Source organism: Squalius cephalus (genome assembly GCF_949319135.1).
Source record: "Squalius cephalus genome assembly, contig: scaffold_135, whole genome shotgun sequence".
Classification (NCBI taxonomy): Eukaryota; Metazoa; Chordata; class Actinopteri; order Cypriniformes; family Leuciscidae; genus Squalius; species Squalius cephalus.
The window spans coordinates 1-19,098 of NW_027645830.1; the positions used below are offsets into that span (position 1 = coordinate 1).

The 19,098-nt window shown below is 38.7% G+C and overlaps 1 protein-coding gene across 3 annotated transcripts; it reads right to left on the reverse strand.

Moving 5' to 3' along the window:
* Positions 1-417: 417 nt before the first annotated feature.
* On the reverse strand, positions 418-18,910 carry LOC307154154 (uncharacterized protein). Of its 3 annotated transcripts, XM_079898921.1 has the most exons (15): positions 18,637-18,813; positions 17,700-17,808; positions 17,391-17,547; positions 16,879-17,071; positions 16,320-16,427; positions 14,358-14,465; positions 13,714-13,821; positions 13,070-13,177; positions 12,426-12,533; positions 11,782-11,889; positions 11,138-11,245; positions 10,102-10,726; positions 6,227-6,294; positions 5,464-5,592; positions 418-634 (listed from the first exon to the last, which is right to left on the reverse strand). In XM_079898921.1, exons 2-12 carry the CDS (start codon positions 17,800-17,802, stop codon positions 10,271-10,273), a joined length of 1,665 nt encoding a protein of 554 aa, XP_079755047.1. In that variant the 5' UTR covers positions 17,803-17,808; positions 18,637-18,813; the 3' UTR covers positions 418-634; positions 5,464-5,592; positions 6,227-6,294; positions 10,102-10,270. The 3 variants fall into 3 exon arrangements, with proteins under 3 accessions (XP_079755047.1, XP_079755048.1, XP_079755049.1); XM_079898922.1 differs by lacking the exon at positions 11,138-11,245 and having other exon boundaries at positions 18,637-18,910; XM_079898923.1 differs by lacking the exons at positions 11,138-11,245; positions 18,637-18,813 and having other exon boundaries at positions 17,700-18,396.
* Positions 18,911-19,098: the final 188 nt, after the last annotated feature.

Below are 19,098 nucleotides of genomic sequence, written 5' to 3' on the forward strand. Positions count from 1 at the left end.
GACACGTTTATAAAAGCTACTTAAATGTCCTAACTGAACTAAAGGCCTAATCCTGGTTTAATCTAAATCCTGTCTGTGAAACCAGGCCCTAGTGTTGTGCTTGTAATCATCTCCTCAACATGCAGAATATTTGTTTGGATCAATTGATTGTTCTTACAATTGATTGGAATATTAGTGTGATTGAAGTGGATTATATGTGAATGGAGAACTTTTTCACTGCAACAAAGGACTGCATGCAAGTAATGAATTATTGTCTGGATATTTTCCAACCCATTTCATACCCACAGGTCAAACATTTAAACCTTTCCACTTCAAACTATTCTTTCTATAATTGTAATTTTTTCGGCCAACCTCCCAGCATCAGCTGCTACTCATTCACCTGATACTTATAAAAAATAAAACAAAATCTACTACTAATTGAGCTTCAACACATTTATTCACTACTAATAAATGTAAAACTTTACGGTCTTCAAATCGCGGTTCTTCAGTGCTTCTGGTTCAGCTTTTAAACATTTGTCACAGTCGCTCTTTGCTTGTACAATGAACGATGTGATGAATGTGATGAATCGCTTCATGTGCCTTTCCACCGCCTGCACCTCTGTCTGCTGCCAGGGTGTCTTCTGGGTACTTTTACCTAAAAGTGGACAGAAAAAACAATTGAAATGATAAAGTGTGTGCTGGAATTCCAATCCGAAGTTCTGAATCCTATTATCAGTATTTATTAGGTCTGGTTATTACAGTTTTTCTCAGTCGCTTTGGTGCATTTCTCACATCACTATTTACATTTGCACAACAGTTAAAGCAGTTCTCAGAACAATTAGTACAAACTGCAAAACCTAGTTGATAACCTGCAAAAGCGTATCACTTGCTCAAAATGGATAGCTCATTCCTCAAAAGCAAGTATTCATGTCAATGAAAGTGTCAGTGTCATCAAGATGAAAAGTCCTGACACCATTGTTTATGAACAAGATAGTCAAATGGCTTGGTTATGTTTTCATTATGACAGTTTATTCTGTAAATGTTTTCCATTGCAAAAAAGTCAGATCTTGGTAACACTACCTGTACATGCTCAAGATAGCACTATATACTATTTGAACAGCCATTTGAAAAATACAGTAAAGTTACACATTACTGTATTTAGTGAGGTAACAGAGTACAAGACACTGAATATGTATGTTTCACATTTTTACTGCATATGCTCTTTGCAATTCTAATTTGTTCACAGCATTGTGCAAATGAAATAAATACAGCTATGCATAGAGCTATGCACAACTGTAAACAATATTGCAGTACATATTGGAACTGAACATACAACATACAGTACATAGTACTGTAATCATTCATGCACATCCAGATGTTCCTCATCAGTGAAAGCTGAGATTCACCTGAGAGAAATTATTCAATTTAGGAGGCATTTTCAGAAAAATAATAATAATAATAATAATAATAATAATAATAATAATAATTTAAAAAAAAGTGTAAAATTTGCTTGACAGATTTTGATAACTAGTTCAACATTTTTGTATGTAATGACTCAAGCAATGAAATGAGGACTATTAGTTTTATATGGAATGACTATTCAGCATTCACAAGTATAGTTAATTTTGACTGACATGACATAAGCAAATGATAATGTTATATAACAGCAGAGAGTTGTATGAAAGCAATAGATGCATGTCCAAAAGCATTTGCAGTTTGTTGGAAGGAATGAGAAACTGCTACTATGATGTGCACAAATGACTAAATGTTGTGGAGGTTGAACTAACTGTTGTGCAAATGTAAATAGTGATGTGAGAAATGCACCAAAGCGACTATTATTATTATTATTATTTATTAGGTCTTTTATTATTATTATTTATTAGGTCTTTTATTAGTCGGTTAGTCGCAGGACATACAGGCGCCGGCGCGATCATTTAACTTTCAATACTCTTATCTGTATGAATAAAAGGACAGAGTAATGCAAACTGTAAAGGTTCAACTCTTATTTCTGTAAACTCACAATAACTACAAAATGTTGTGCTTTGTAAAATAATGAAAACAATCAGGATGTGCTTTCTGCTGTCTCAGTGAACTTGAGCATCACAGAAATGAGCCGAAACTCAGCGTATACTCGCCTCACACCAGGGTGGGAATTATACCGCGGCCACGGCCGCCGTTGCCCTACACTTTGGCCTTCATGCCCCGTGAAAAAAAAATCATCGTACGGCCACAGTGGCCTGTGTGCCCTGGCCCTGTCCAAGTTCCATGTATAAAGCAGAGCATGTGAGCGGAGTGGAGCGGGAGCGAGCGGGGAGCACGAGCGGGCGGATCTTGGACAGAGCGCAGAGCGGCAATTTCAAAAGGACAGAGCGTCGCCCTATTTCCCGCTCCAGTTTCGCTCCGCTCACACCACGAGTCTGAAGCATGCTTAGTCAAGCCTGACCCTGAATCCATCTGTCTTGCACAGTCATCAACAGTAGACTATTTTCAGTCAAAACTCAGCTCAATAATGGAGTTCAAAAACTCCAAACCATTATGTAGCCTACTATTAATAAGTCGCTCCGGAGTATAAATCGCAACAGTCAAAAAATGCGCCATGAAGAAGAAAAAACACATACAGTATAGGCCTAGCCTAAGTCGCACTGGACTATAAGTCGCATTTATTTAGAAATTTATTTCACAAAAAAAAAAAAACACAATGTTACAGACAAGTATAGCCTACTTGCCTCACAGACCTGAGACATATATATAAAGCTTGAAATGTCTACTTTTAAACAGAACAATTCAAAACGAAAGAAAACAGACTTCTCTCTTATGTAATCCGTATGAAATGTGCAATTCTCTCTGGCGCGTTCACTACTGCGAAGATCGCGAGTCAGCATCTTTCCAGCCGACACAGACATAAAAAAAATAAAAAACTGGTTTATTAGTAAACAATTAAAATGTCTCCTGCTATATTTTACATATTCATAATCATTAATTTTGCCGGTTCGTTGTGACAGCTTTTAGGTGCTTTATTGGCAGCAGCGCCACCCTTACATCGCATCAGCACCGAAAACATAGAGATTCTTTTCTTTTGGGGGCATTTTGTTTGTGTTCAGACTTTCTCAGTTGTTTTTAGGCGCGATGTTAGAGGATGCTGCTAATAAAGTTGCTAGTAGGCCCACACATTGGATTCACGTTTATTATTATAGGCTAAAAAAAATACCCCAGGTTTTATGCCGTTCGTATCATTTTATTTTGTTGTATTTATCCGCCACACCTTTAAGGCCGGTCCGTGAAAATATTGTCTGATATTAAACCGATCTGTGGCGCAAAAAAGCTTGGGGACCGCTACAAGTGATATACATGTAGATTTTTTTCCTTTTTTGGAGCGAGCGGGGGGCGATTTGAGTGGAGCGCGAAGCAAACTGCGTTGAGCGCTGAGCAATAATGATTGTGAGGGTGTATACCTTCTGGATGGAATGGTTCTCTCTCTCACACTCACATGATATAGAGGACTGAATGAATATTTTGAATGCTTTTATTGGCATTTGTGTTGTTTCTGAATGCTTTTATTGGCATTTATGTTGTTTCTATTGTTGTGTGAGGGTGTATACCTTCTGGATGTAATGGCGCTCTCTCTCTCTCTCTCATTAAAAAATGTTTTTTTTTATTAAAAAAGTCATAATCCATGTCTTATTCCAAATTAGGATGTTATGGTATCAATCTGAATGGGAAAACCATCGAATTGTACTCAATGGCCTTTGTGCCCTGTCATATGGCCTTGGTGCCCCTAAAAAAAAAAGAAAAGGTGGAGGCCAAATGGCCTTGCCCCTAAAATTACATAATTCCCACCCTGCCTCACACACACACACACGTGAGAAATATATCTATAGAAAGCTTGAAATGTCTGCTTTTAAACGAATCAATTCAAGTGGAAAATAAATACTCAGATTATGTAATCCGTATGAAATGCGAGTCACTGCGGAGATGACGAGTCTGTATCATCGACTTAATCTCTGCAGACGAGAATATCAATAAATTATTACAATGTTTGTTTAGACAGTCTCCTTCTGACACAAGACACACTCAATCATTATTTTTGCCGGTGCGCTGCGGAACTTTAAGTGTGCGCTTGATCGCTAATTAGGCTATGTATTATATAGGCAATTAAAGGCTCATTATTATGAGTTATGGCTTATTAATATAAAAATGCGATTAGTTGACTAATAGCTTAATGAACGACTACTAGTCGACTAGAAAAAAAAAAAACTTTAGTCGAGGGCAGCCCTAGTATTTATGTCAGCATCTATATTGCAAGAGAAATTAATTTGCACTCTACCTATAAATAGAATTACACTGTCAATCAAACAGTGATTTTTACATTCAGTCACTTGGCCTGAAATGATCATTGGAGAAAAGGAAAATATATTAGGATCAATGTCTTGGCTGCAAGTTATTTTTATGCATCCATCCACTCAAACTGCTCCAGGGGTTAGGCTAGTTATTACTGATTCGGTGTTTTCATTTTTAGAACAGCTACAGTTCCTACTAGTGCCACAAAACACCTAGTAGATTCTAGCATCAACCAAGTAACCCTCTAAACAACTACAGATGGGTTCCTGAGCAACATGACTGTCAATCTCCCTCGGACTGGGGCTCCATGCAAGATCTCACCTCGTGGGGTCTCAATGATCCTAAGAAAGGTGAGAAATCAGCCCAGAACTACACGGGAGGAGCTGGTCAATGACCTAAAAAGAGCTGTGACCACCGTTTCCAAGGTTACTGTTGGTAATACACTAAGACGTCATGGTTTGAAATCATGCATGGCACGGAAGGTTCCCCTGCTTAAACCAGCACATGTCAAGGCCCGTCTTAAGTTTGCCAATGACCATTTGGATGATCCAGAGGAGTCATGGGAGAAAGTCATGTGATCAGATGAGACCAAAATAGAACTTTTTGGTCATAATTCCACTAAACGTGTTTGGAGGAAGAAGAATGATGAGTACCATCCCAAGAACACCATCCCTACTGTGAAGCATGGGGGTGGTAGCATCATGCTTTGGGGGTGTTTTTCTGCACATGGGACAGGGCGACTGCACTGTATTAAGGAGAGGATGACTGGGGCCATGTATTGCGAGATTTTGGGGAACAACCTCCTTCCCTCAGTTATGTAGTCAAATGATATGTAGATGAGGATCTGCATAGTAAAACTAGGCGTCGTAAGCTCCACATATGGTTATTTCGGGTGGAGATGCATGTACGCACAATCTTCCGCTGACTGGGATTTATAAAGTGAATTCTGCGCAGGTTCTGGCGTACGCACGGTTTTATAAGTCTGAATATTTTTTTGCGTACGCCATTTTTGGCTTTCGGGCGCACGTACACTTTTAGTAAGGTTCCTACGCACAGTTTTATAAATGAGGCCCCTGGTCTGAGATCTGGGTGTTAAAGTGCTCCTAAAGGGTCTAATTTAGTCTAAGAAATGTGTAAAGAGTTCACCTTTGGAAGAAGGCCTCACAGCACTGGCTCCTGTAGGCATCTCTTCATCTGATGGTGGTCTGGGTCTCTTGGGTGGTGGCGGCATGTCATTCCTCTTGGTAGGAGGAAGTGCCACCTCTGCTGATGGTTCTATGGAAAATAATCAAAGTTCAACATTTTCAGAAAGATACAATTTAAATGTACTATAGAATGCTGACAATACACTGTTATTTGTCACACTTATGCACTAATTATTTAAAATCATTAAAGTACAATAAACCCTAAACCTGTGCAATTGTTCATTATTGCAAGTATAATTGAACTACATCTTTCCAGCAGACATTTAATCAAATATAAGTGCAAGTAAATTGAGTATAACCATTTTATTTCATGTCTTAATCATCTGACATGATTCGTTTTGTGCCATGACACAACCAACACGAGAAGAGAGCAGATCAGCTAGTGTTTTATGAAAAATGAAAAATGTACAAGTTTCTCCTATGAAATATATTTTTTATGGTAGTAAACTCACAAAAAAATATTCACTCCAGAATGAATGTTTAGTGTAATTTAGTTGAAGAATAGCTTGGAGGCATTTGATTCATTACACAATGAGCCGTTTCGTCAAAAAAAACAACATTTGTTCAGCATACTGAAGCATCTTCTTTAATGTTGGCTATGATGTTAGAACAATATTTTTGTCTGTCAGGTCTTCACAAGTTACGTGACTGAAAATTATGAATAACTGCAAAATGTAGTAGTGTATTTTGACAGTAATACAAACCGTCAACAGTAGATGAACAGTGTCCCTCTTGTATGCTCCCGTCTTCCTCATCACAGTCAATAACGTTTCTGTGGAAGTTCAAAGTACAGCTTAACAATGGTATATAATGGATCATAAACACCTGGTATACGAATAGATGGTAGGGGTGTAACGGTTCACAAAATTTACGTTTCAGTTCAATACGATACACTTGTGTCACGGTTCGGTACGTTTTTGATACAGCAAAAAGAAAAAAAATGCCAGAGTAATTTCCTTGATTTAATTTTTTTATTCTTTTTTTTATTAAAACTAACATCATAAAGTATGATTTTTTTTTACTTTGAGCAATTCTGGAGCTATAATTGACTCTTCTTAGGAGCATATAAAACAAAACGCTCCTTGGAAAAAGTGAAATGTAATATTGTAGTAGTTATAAACAAAGGTTTATTTTAGTTCAGATTAACATTTGAGGGCAGCAATTGTATTTACAATGTCAAGTCAAGTCATCTTCATTTATATAGCGCTTTTAACAATGTAGATTGTCTCAAAGCAGCTTTACAGAGATAAGCTTATAATTTAAGGTAACAGAGATTGTTTCGGCTTTACAGCAGAGTTAAGTTATTTCCATCTAAAGTTAGTTTTGATTGATTTGCTTCCGTCGCAACGATCAAGCAATGTAGCCGCTAAGACGACACCATTCCCTCTACACAGACTTTAAACGCGAACCTGTGAGAAACGCTGATGGCGTTCACATGCGCATTTAGAATGGGTTCTATAGTTATGTGCGTTTGAATATACGCAGGTTAGGAATTCCCTACAAGCCAAGCCTAAACAAAGTACTTGTCTTTCCTTATAAATTTTGATAAAGAATTTTATTTTATTTTGTTGCTTTGGGGTAGGAACGCGAAACGAACAACGCCTTTCCCGACAACGCCTTATCTGTAGAGTGGTAGTGGGATCCTCCATAGGGAGAGACTAGTTGGCACTTCAGCACTGCGTTGTCATCGGTCCAGGCGAAAGTCATTCGTCAGATCTGGATACGGCCTGGATCCGGCAGGCTGCAGGAAAACCTCGGGATAAACACAGACACTAAAATTAGCGTAGATGCCATTCTTCTCATGATGTAACGAGTACATCAGGATTTTTGGGAAGTGTTCCCGAAAGCTAGGTCAAAGAGATGTGTCTTTAGTCTAGCTTTGAACTGACAGAGTGTGTCTGCTTCCCGGACAATGGTAGGAAGACTGTTCCAGAGTTTTGGTGCTAAATAGGAAAAGGATCTACCGCCAGCAGTCGATTTTGATATTCTAGGTATTAGTAACTGGCCGGAATTTTGAGATCGCAATAGACGTGACGGACTATAATGCGTTAAGAGCTCGCTCAAGTACTGCGGAGCTAAACCATTTAGTGCTTTGTAAGTGATCAGCAATATTTTAAAATTTATGCGATGTTTAATAGGGAGCCAATGCAGTTTTGACAGAACCGGGCTAATATGGTCATACTTCCTGGTTCTAGTAAGAACTCGAGCTGCTGCGTTTTGGACCAGCTGTAGTTTGTTTATTAAGCGTGCAGGACAACCACCCAGTAGAGCATTACAATAATCTAGCCTTGAGGTCATGAACGCATGAACTAATTGTTCCGCATGTGTCAATGAGAGCATATGGTGTAATTTAGATATATTTTTAAATGGAAAAATGCAGTTTTACAGATACTAGACACGTGACTTTCAAATGAAAGATTGGTATCAAAGAGCACACCCAGGTTCCTAACCGACGACGAAGACTTAACAGAGCAGCCATCAAGTGTTAGACAGTATTCTAGGTTATTACGTGAGGAAGTTTTTTGTCCAATAATTAGAAACTCTGTTTTTTCAGAATTTAGAAGTAGGAAATTACGAGTCATCCAATTTTTTTATATCCGCTATGCATTCCGTTCATTTTGTGAATTGATAAGTTTCGTTAGGTTTTGAAGAAATATAGAGTATCATCGGCATAACAGTGAAAGCTAATGCCATGTTTCCTAATGATTTCTCCTAATGGTAGCATGTACAGAGTGAACAGCAGCGGTCCTAGTACTGAGCCTTGTGGTACGCCATACTGAACTTGTGATCGATGAGACATCTCATCATTTACTGCTACAAACTGATAACGGTCAGATAAGTATGATTTAAACCATGCTAGTGCATTTCCACTAATGCCAACATAATGTTCTAATCTATTTAAAAGAACGTTGTGGTCAATGGTGTCAAATGCAGCACTAAGATCGAGTAACACTAATAGAGAGATACAACCACGATCGGATGATAAGAGCAAATCATTTGTGACTCTAACGAGAGCTGTCTCGGTACTATGGTACGGTCTAAATCCTGAATGGAAATCCTCGCAGAGATCATTTCTTTCAAGAAAGGAACACAGTTGTGAGGATACTGCCTTTTCTAATATCTTTGACAGAAAAGGTAGATTCGAGATCGGCCTATAATTGACTAATTCTGTAGGATCAAGTTGCGTTTTTTTAACAAGCGGTTTAATCATAGCCAGCTTAAAGGTTTTTGGTACGTATCCTAGAGACAAAGACGAATTAATGATATTAAGAAGAGGATCTATGACCTCTGGAAGTATTTCTTTCAGTAGCTTAGTTGGTATAGGGTCTAACATACATGTTGTAGATTTAGATGATTTAATGAGTTTAATAAATTCTTCCTCTCCTATATCAACGAATTAATCCAATTTTTCCTCAGGGAGACTACAATGCACTGCCTGATGTGATACTGTAGTAGACGGTTGCATAGTTATAATTTTGTCCCTGATATTATCAATCTTATAAGTGAAGAAGTTCATAAAATCATTACTGCTGTGTTGCTTGGAAACTTCGGTGCTTGAAGCTTTATTTTTCGTTAGTTTAGCCACCGTTTCAAATAAATACCTAGGATTATGTTTATTTTCTTCTAATAGGGTTGAAAAATAAGCAGATCTAGCAGCTTTTAAAGCCTCTCTGTAAGTAATTGAGCTCTCCTTCCATGAAATGCGAAATACCTCTAGTTTTGTTTTCTTCCAGTTGCGCTCCATTTTTCTGGCTGCTCTCTTAAGGGCCTGAGTGTGCTCGTTGTACCACGGCGTTGGACTATTTTCTTTAATCTTCTTTAAGCGCAACGGAGCAACTGTGTCTAAAGTGCTGGAAAAGAGAGAGTTAAACATTTCTGTTGTAATATCGAGTTTATTTTAATGTCAAAATAAAACCAACGTAATGTTACTTGAAGGCATTATAGCCTACTATTCCTGCCAAACTTCCATGGTTGCAGTTAGTGTTACTACAGTAAATCCATGGTAAATCCATCTGTGGACACCGGATAGTTCATTTATGGCACAATGTTTCTCCTGGTTTCCACGTCAGAGCTGTTTGAACCGTTAATAACGGAGAAATGTGAATGTTTCTCACAAGATCTCTCAGCGATGTTATTACTTCTGTGGCGAATTCAAATGATTTCTTTACTGGATCTCTTATTAGCGCTGTGTAGTAACAGTGTCGTATGATCATGATCAGCTTGCGCTGCACTGGTCCAAACTGATAAACGGTCCGTCAACCACACAATAACGAGCAGTTTCGTTCCGCTTGCATTACGTTTGCCATTTGACGTTGGACAATGTTGTGGTCGCGCCGGCGTCTCTTACATAACGAGAGCGCTTGCCACACGCGACCCGCCTACATTTGAAATAACGAAATTTTGGTCGGCAGGAAAAATGGTCCAACGAACCGTTCGGTTTGAAAATGCGTACCGAACACAGAACCGAAAGCATCGTACCAAACAGTTCAATACGAATACGTGTATCGTTACACCCCTAATAGATGGTAAACAGAAAATCAAACAGAAAATCAAACAAAAGTCAAATAAAATACCACACCATCAGGATCTATCCCAATTTCATCCAAGTTCTTGCCATGGAACTCAGCTAATCTTCCTTGCTCAAGAGCCATTAGAACTTTGCTGATCTTGGCAAGTTGCAGGGTCTTCTCAGGGAGTCGATAGAACTCATGATGGATTCTTATGTCGTGTCCAAGAAAGTTTGCCAGCTAGTCCATCTCGGTGTCAGTCATATTCAGCACTGTTGAAAGGGTTGCGGCATGCTTTCGCAGTCTTGTAGATGTCAGTGACTTGGGACACTTTGCGTCACACACCTTTGCAAAGCCACGGAGGCAGTCTGACCCTCGAAAATATGTCATGGCTTCTGGTCTTGCAAACATATAGGAATTGTCTTTCAGAACCCCACAAGCCTCTCTCTGCTTAACAAGGAGTTCTAAGGCACATAGCATTTTTGAAGTCAGAAGAATTGGAACTGGTCGACCACGCTTCCCCCTTGCGATAACCCTTGTGAAGTGTCTGCAGAGATTGTTTTCCACTTCAGAGAGTGCCCAGTCCACATCCTCATGTGGATCAGAAGTGTCTCTTGATAGAAATGCAGACAAAGGCATGCTCGAAACCACTCCTTCCCTGCGCCGGTTAAAGAGAATCATCTGGGCTAGACACACCTTTGCCAGAAAAAAAAACAATTATTCCTGTCCAGCAAACCTTGCTCACACACACATCTTGATTAAAACCAGCTTCATGAGGACCTTTCACACACAACGTTATATTTCCTTATGGGGACTAGTTTCATCATATTCAACACACAAGTTTGAACTCAAACACTGACTGAAAGTGTGTTGTGGGGACGTCGTGAGTGTCCATTTTAAAGCAACAATTAACCTAGAAAATAAATCCCTGTGAAGGATAAAACTGGCCCTAAATACTCCACTAGCACTAAACTACAGGACACATGTCGTTACATGGTTTAATGTACTAATTTACACCAGATACGCATCAAAATATGCCTAAAAATCACTAAACCATGACAAAGAGAGACAGTAGACCTAAATCTTTAGTGATGAATGTGAACGTACCTGTTGAGGAGAGTTGATCTGAGCAGATTCATCATCCATCTGAGTCTCTGACTGGAGAGAAGGATCAGAAGCACTCGCTGCGCTGGTTTTAATGGCAACGCTGGTTATCTGTAAGAGACAACATTCATAATGACAAGATATTAGAACATGGAAACACAAGAGAAAAATTTGAAGCAGATACCACATGATTTTATAAAAAGAGACAAATCAACTTCATCTAAAACATTTATTCCTGTCCAGTCAACCCCTGTCTGCGCTCACACACATCTGGATAAAACCCGGCTTCATGGGGACCTTTCACACACCTTCATGGGGACCTTTCACACACAATGTCATAGTTCCTTATGGGGACTAGTTTCATCAAATTCAACACATGAGTTTGAACTCAAACACTGACTGAAAGTGTGTTGTGGGGACGTCGTGAGTGTCCATTTTAAAGCAACAATTAACCTAGAAAATAATTCCCTGTGAAGGATAAAACTGGCCCTAAATACTCCACTAGCACTAAACTACAGGACACATGTCGTTACACGGTTTAATGTACTAATTTACACCAGATACGCATCAAAATATGCCTAAAAATCACTAAACCATGACAAAGAGAGACAGTAGACCTAAATCTTTAGTGATGAATGTGAACGTACCTGTTGAGGAGAGTTGATCTGAGCAGATTCATCATCCATCTGAGTCTCTGACTGGAGAGAAGGATCAGAAGCACTCGCTGCGCTGGTTTTAATGGCAACGCTGGTTATCTGTAAGAGACAACATTCATAATGACAAGATATTAGAACATGGAAACACAAGAGAAAAATTTGAAGCAGATACCACATGATTTTATAAAAAGAGACAAATCAACTTCATCTAAAACATTTATTCCTGTCCAGTCAACCCCTGTCTGCGCTCACACACATCTGGATAAAACCCGGCTTCATGGGGACCTTTCACACACCTTCATGGGGACCTTTCACACACAATGTCATAGTTCCTTATGGGGACTAGTTTCATCAAATTCAACACATGAGTTTGAACTCAAACACTGACTGAAAGTGTGTTGTGGGGACGTCGTGAGTGTCCATTTTAAAGCAACAATTAACCTAGAAAATAATTCCCTGTGAAGGATAAAACTGGCCCTAAATACTCCACTAGCACTAAACTACAGGACACATGTCGTTACACGGTTTAATGTACTAATTTACACCAGATACGCATCAAAATATGCCTAAAAATCACTAAACCATGACAAAGAGAGACAGTAGACCTAAATCTTTAGTGATGAATGTGAACGTACCTGTTGAGGAGAGTTGATCTGAGCAGATTCATCATCCATCTGAGTCTCTGACTGGAGAGAAGGATCAGAAGCACTCGCTGCGCTGGTTTTAATGGCAACGCTGGTTATCTGTAAGAGACAACATTCATAATGACAAGATATTAGAACATGGAAACACAAGAGAGAAATCTGAAGCAGATACCACATGATTTCAGAGAAATAGACAAATCAACTTCATCTAAAACATTTATTCCTGTCTAGTCAACCCCTGTCTGCGCTCACACACATCTGGATAAAACCCGGCTTCATGGGGACCTTTCACACACCTTCATGGGGACCTTTCACACACAATGTTATAGTTCCTTATGGGGACTAGTTTCATCAAATTCAACACATGAGTTTGAACTCAAACACTGACTGAAAGTGTGTTGTGGGGACGTCGTGAGTGTCCATTTTAAAGCAACAATTAACCTAGAAAATAAATCCTTATGAAGGATAAAACTGGCCCTAAATACTCCACTAGCACTAAACTACAGGACACATGTCGTTACACGGTTTAATGTACTAATTTACACCAGATACGCATCAAAATATGCCTAAAAATCACTAAACCATGACAAAGAGAGACAGTAGACCTAAATCTTTAGTGATGAATGTGAACGTACCTGTTGAGGAGAGTTGATCTGAGCAGATTCATCATCCATCTGAGTCTCTGACTGGAGAGAAGGATCAGAAGCACTCGCTGCGCTGGTTTTAATGGCAACGCTGGTTATCTGTAAGAGACAACATTCATAATGACAAGATATTAGAACATGGAAACACAAGAGAGAAATTTGAAGCAGATACCACACGATTTTATAGAAAGAGACAAATCAACTTCATCTAAAACATTTATTCCTGTCCAGTCAACCCCTGTCTGCGCTCACACACATCTGGATAAAACCCGGCTTCATGGGGACCTGTCACACACCTTCATGGGGACCTTTCACACACAACGTTATAGTTCCTTATGGGGACTAGTTTCACCAAATTCAACACATGAGTTTGAACTCAAACACTGACTGAAAGTGTGTTGTGGGGACTTCGTGAGTGTCCATTTTAAAGCAACAATTAACCTAGAAAATAATTCCCTGTGAAGGATAAAACTGGCCCTAAATACTCCACTAGCACTAAACTACAGGACACATGTCGTTACACGGTTTAATGTACTAATTTACACCAGATACGCATCAAAATATGCCTAAAAATCACTAAACCATGACAAAGAGAGACAGTAGACCTAAATCTTTAGTGATGAATGTGAACGTACCTGTTGAGGAGAGTTGATCTGAGCAGATTCATCATCCATCTGAGTCTCTGACTGGAGAGAAGGATCAGAAGCACTCGCTGCACTGGTTTTAATGGCAACGCTGGTTATCTGTAAGAGACAACATTCATAATGACAAGATATTAGAACATGGAAACACAAGAGAGAAATTTGAAGCAGATACCACATGATTTTATAGAAAGAGACAAATCAACTTCATCTAAAACATTTATTCCTGTCCAGTCAACCCCTGTCTGCGCTCACACACATCTGGATAAAACCCGGCTTCATGGGGACCTGTCACACACCTTCATGGGGACCTTTCACACACAACGTTATAGTTCCTTATGGGGACTAGTTTCACCAAATTCAACACATGAGTTTGAACTCAAACACTGACTGAAAGTGTGTTGTGGGGACTTCGTGAGTGTCCATTTTAAAGCAACAATTAACCTAGAAAATAATTCCCTGTGAAGGATAAAACTGGCCCTAAATACTCCACTAGCACTAAACTACAGGACACATGTCGTTACACGGTTTAATGTACTAATTTACACCAGATACGCATCAAAATATGCCTAAAAATCACTAAACCATGACAAAGAGAGACAGTAGACCTAAATCTTTAGTGATGAATGTGAACGTACCTGTTGAGGAGAGTTGATCTGAGCAGATTCATCATCCATCTGAGTCTCTGACTGGAGAGAAGGATCAGAAGCACTCGCTGCACTGGTTTTAATGGCAACGCTGGTTATCTGTAAGAGACAACATTCATAATGACAAGATATTAGAACATGGAAACACAAGAGAGAAATCTGAAGCAGATACCACAGGATTTCAGAGAAATAGACAAATCAACTTCATCTAAAACATTTATTCCTGTCCAGTCAACCCCTGTCTGCGCTCACACACATCTGGATAAAACCCGGCTTCATGGGGACCTTTCACACACCTTCATGGGGACCTTTCACACACCACGTTATAGTTCCTTATGGGGACTAGTTTCATCAAATTCAACACACAAGTTTTAAGTCAAACACTGACTGAAAGTGTGTTGTGGGGACGTCGTGACTGTCCATTTTAAAGCAACAATTAATCCAGAAAAAAATCCCTGTGAAGGATAAAACTGGCCCTAAATACTCCACTAGCACTAACCTACTGGACACATGTCGTTACACGGTTTAATTTACTAATTTACACCAGATACGCATCAAAATATGCTTAAAAATCACTAAACCATGACAAAGAGAGACAGTAGACCTAAATCTTTAGTGATGAATGTAGGGATGCACCGATCCGATACTCAGTATCGGAATCGGCTCCGATACTGCCATTTTTGGCGGATCGGGTATCGGTCAGACAAGGCCGATCCAAATCCGATATTGTGCGTATACTATTCAGTGTTATTGTTAAGCCCCACAAACATTATAAAGCACCATAAGTTTTCGTGCACAATATTTTAAGTGTTCTGAAGCCATTATACAGTATAATGTGAGATATAAATTAATATTTAAGTGTTAAATTCAAGATCACGTAAACGTTTCCCTCAGCTGCGGCTGTCAATCATTCTTCATTCAGCACTCAAACAGCGCGTCGCGTCCGGTTATGACAGAACACACGATGCAACTCTCTCCAAGATGATTCAATGTTACTATTATTATACTTGATCTGTAGATAAAGGTCTATGGTTTCACATAAAACAACTTTATCTTGCTGGACTTTATTGCTGTACCTTAATCATGTTACTTTCCACCGGGTGTCTGTTAGATCACAACAGTAGAGTAAAGTCAGGTACTATTTGTTCTTCACGCGCACAGTAACTGAAATTTAAAAGAAAATGCTGAATAGACTATTGCATAGATAGATACTGTATAATACACTATGCATCATATGTATTTTCTTTGTGCTTTAAACTTTTCAATGCGGACTCGACGCGCTGCGCGCTGTGACTCATGTTGCTTCAAGAGCATCATTCTGCGCTCGGGATGCGCATAAGCGCTGTGGGCCGCACTGTATTGGAGCCTTTCATATCGTAATACAGGGACGCAATGAAAGATTATTAATAGCCGTTCTTGTCCTGTCCTATCTATTATGTTGCTACCTTATTAAACAGCTGTGCTATACATTTAAAAAATGTCTCAATTTTATAGTAGGATATAAAATAATTGCTATTTTTATCTTGTTTTTCATGAATGTATTTTACAACAATACAAAGAGCAATGTGTAAAGTTTTACCAGATTTAGTGTTACACTTATTGTCTCTAATTTGTTCTCCACTAAACATTTTTTTCACAAAATGTTCAGATTTTATACAATTAATTGTGCACTTGTGATTTTTCTAGACTAAATTTTATTGCTGAATTATCCACTAATCTAGTTTATAATAGCATTTATGTCAGATTATGATCATATATTTTTTGTTGGTGTTTTTCTTTTTTTTCAGTTCTTATCAGTTTAACACAGAGTAATAGAAATTCTACTTGATTAAAAAAAAACTGCGCTGGTATCGGTACGGATCGGTATCGGCCGATACTCAGAATTTTTGGTATCGGATCGGATCGGTTCTGAAAAAATGGTATCGTTGCATCCCTAGATGAATGTGAACGTACCTGTTGAGGAGAGTTGATCTGAGCAGATTCATCATCCATCTGAGTCTCTGACTGGAGAGAAGGATCAGAAGCACTCGCTGCACTGGTTTTAATGGCAACGCTGGTTATCTGTAAGAGACAACATTCATAATGACAAGATATTAGAACATGGAAACACAAGAGATAAATCTGAAGCAGATACCACATGATTTCAGAATTAAAAAAAAAAAAAAAATACAAAAACATTTACAATTAAAACATGTCTTCATTTTACATAGTTAATCTTTAGTTTATTTTTGTGATTACATTTCACCCATAAGTTGCAATAAGGCCATTGCATGCCACACATAACTTGCAGAAAGAAAAGTGGCCTAAGACTGTACCACCTCACTCTTTAAATGTATAAATTTTAGGGGTGGGGTAGAAACACTGACCTAAAACGTAACTTAACTTATCATTTATAGACATGATTAGATTCATAGATTTCTAATAGATTCAAATTATAATCTATTCAACCAACAACTTGCTTAACATGTTGCAACAATGATATATTCTGTACACAGTGTGCTTTGCAACATACTTGTGTTCTCCAAGGGTAGTCTTCTCCTCCATAATCATAGGCAATTTCTTCTCCTTCTTTAATGTCATCCAGGGCAAACAGACAAAGGTGAGGCTTTCCATTGACGTCAGTTTTCTTCATCTTACAATTTGGATATTTGTGGTCATCAATAACGATCCGCCGAAACGATCCATCTTCTCTTGAGGCATCAATACTTAAATATGAAAGCATGAGAAAAGGATGAATACAAGTATTACAATATACCACCCCAAATCAGTGTCTTTTTTTACTATAGTTTAGCACAGGGTTTCTCAAACTCAGTCCTGGAGGGCCACTGTCCTGCACAGTTTAGCTCCAAAACTGATCAAACACACCTAGCTGTGAGTTTCTAGTGATCCTGAAGACATTGATTAGTTTGCTCAGGTGTGTTTGATCAGGGTTGGAGCTAAACTGTGCAGGACAGTGGCCCTGCAGGACTGAGTTTGAGAGACCCTGGTTTAGCATAAGGAATATGGTGCAACTTGACTTCTTACCACCATGTTTTCCCTCGCCAAATGAAATCAAACATAAATGCAGCACAGGATGCGTGGTAACATGTTCTTCTTCTCTGCAGCTCTGCATCATTTATCATATCTCCCCTGTACTCAAAATCACCTTTGCAAAAGGCACCCTTTGCGAATAGACCACGTCCTGCAAAATACAGAATTTTTTTTTTTTCACCAAAAATAAAATCTTATAGATAAAGGATGCCAAATACACAAAAAGACATCAATAGTTGGCAGCAGTATGGTTAGGACATGCATATGATGGTAAATATTAAATGATAAATCACACCACCTTACCTTTCACTGGATTGATATACTTCACATCTAATTTGAATGTTTTGTCAGTCTTCGAAACAACATGATGCATGGCATCCTTAAGGGGGCTGATTCGTGGTGGCATTTCAAACTGAGAGAAAAAAAATTGTAATAAATAATAGTGTGAAAATGGGGAGACATGCAGAATTAAACTAGCATGTTCAATAAGTAGATAAGAATGTTATTGTAATGTAACACTGCATTACAATGATATCGTATGTATCAATGTAAGACAAGAAATCAGAACTCAAGGATATCACATTTATTGACTAACTTACTAGCCTTGAGGGCATAAACTCAACATTTTCACTTAGGCTCTAATCTCTCACAAAACCAACATCTATATAATCCCAGGTAGCCTTGACAATTAACTACTTATTTGGCTCTTAACCTAACTACTCTTTTGAACGATCTCGCCATACAAACCCCAGTTTATTTTAAGTTACTGTCATAATTAAAACAAAGTTTATTCATTTAAAGCTACTTACCATTTCAGTGTTTTTATTTTTGCCTAACGTTACTTAATTGCTCTGTTAACGATATCAATACTAAAAGTCAAACACAAGTGTGATATTCCTCCCCCTCACCCTGTCCTGACAAGTAATAAAACATAACATTACCTTTAATTTAAAGTAGAAAATAATCTACTGTCCAGCACGCGAACTAGACAGAAACAGACTTAATAACCCAATTCCTTCATTAGCAATCAATCAGACTAAACACCTGACGACACTTTTCAGTTGAAATGAAGTACTTAACATTACATTGTATGATTTTGTGATCGCTTATTGGAAAAACACAAAAACACGTCAGGCCACACTTAGCCTCAACAATTAGCACTAACTAGCTAGCAGCTAACGTTAGCCCGCTGCCTAATCTAATTAACCTAACTGGTTTCATACATATGTGCTTAACGTACCTTGAGCTTCACTTTTATCCTCTGCAGAAGTTTAGATCCTTAGTTGGCATCTCCAGTAAATAATCTTCTTCTTTGTCTTCCGTGTACAGTATCATATTTTCAAGTTGTTGTTGAATTCCTTCCTTATGAGGACCCGGAAGTGGGCGGTACTCAACCATAATTGGAAAATGTGTGTGTGGAGAAGTGAGTGCATTACCAGCCAAAAATGTTTGGGGGCGCAGCTGAGCACACACTTCACACACTCACACTACCTCATAATCGTGTGTTATGGGCCAATGCTGAAACTCCGCCCAGCACCTTCAGAATAGTTCCTCTATTCAATTCAATGGGTCATCCTTATGGGGACCTGATTTTTGGTCCCCACAACGCAAGAGGTCCCCATTACGTGACTGTGTAAACAGATTCTTGTCCCCACAACGTGATAAATACCAACTCACACACACACACACACACACACACACA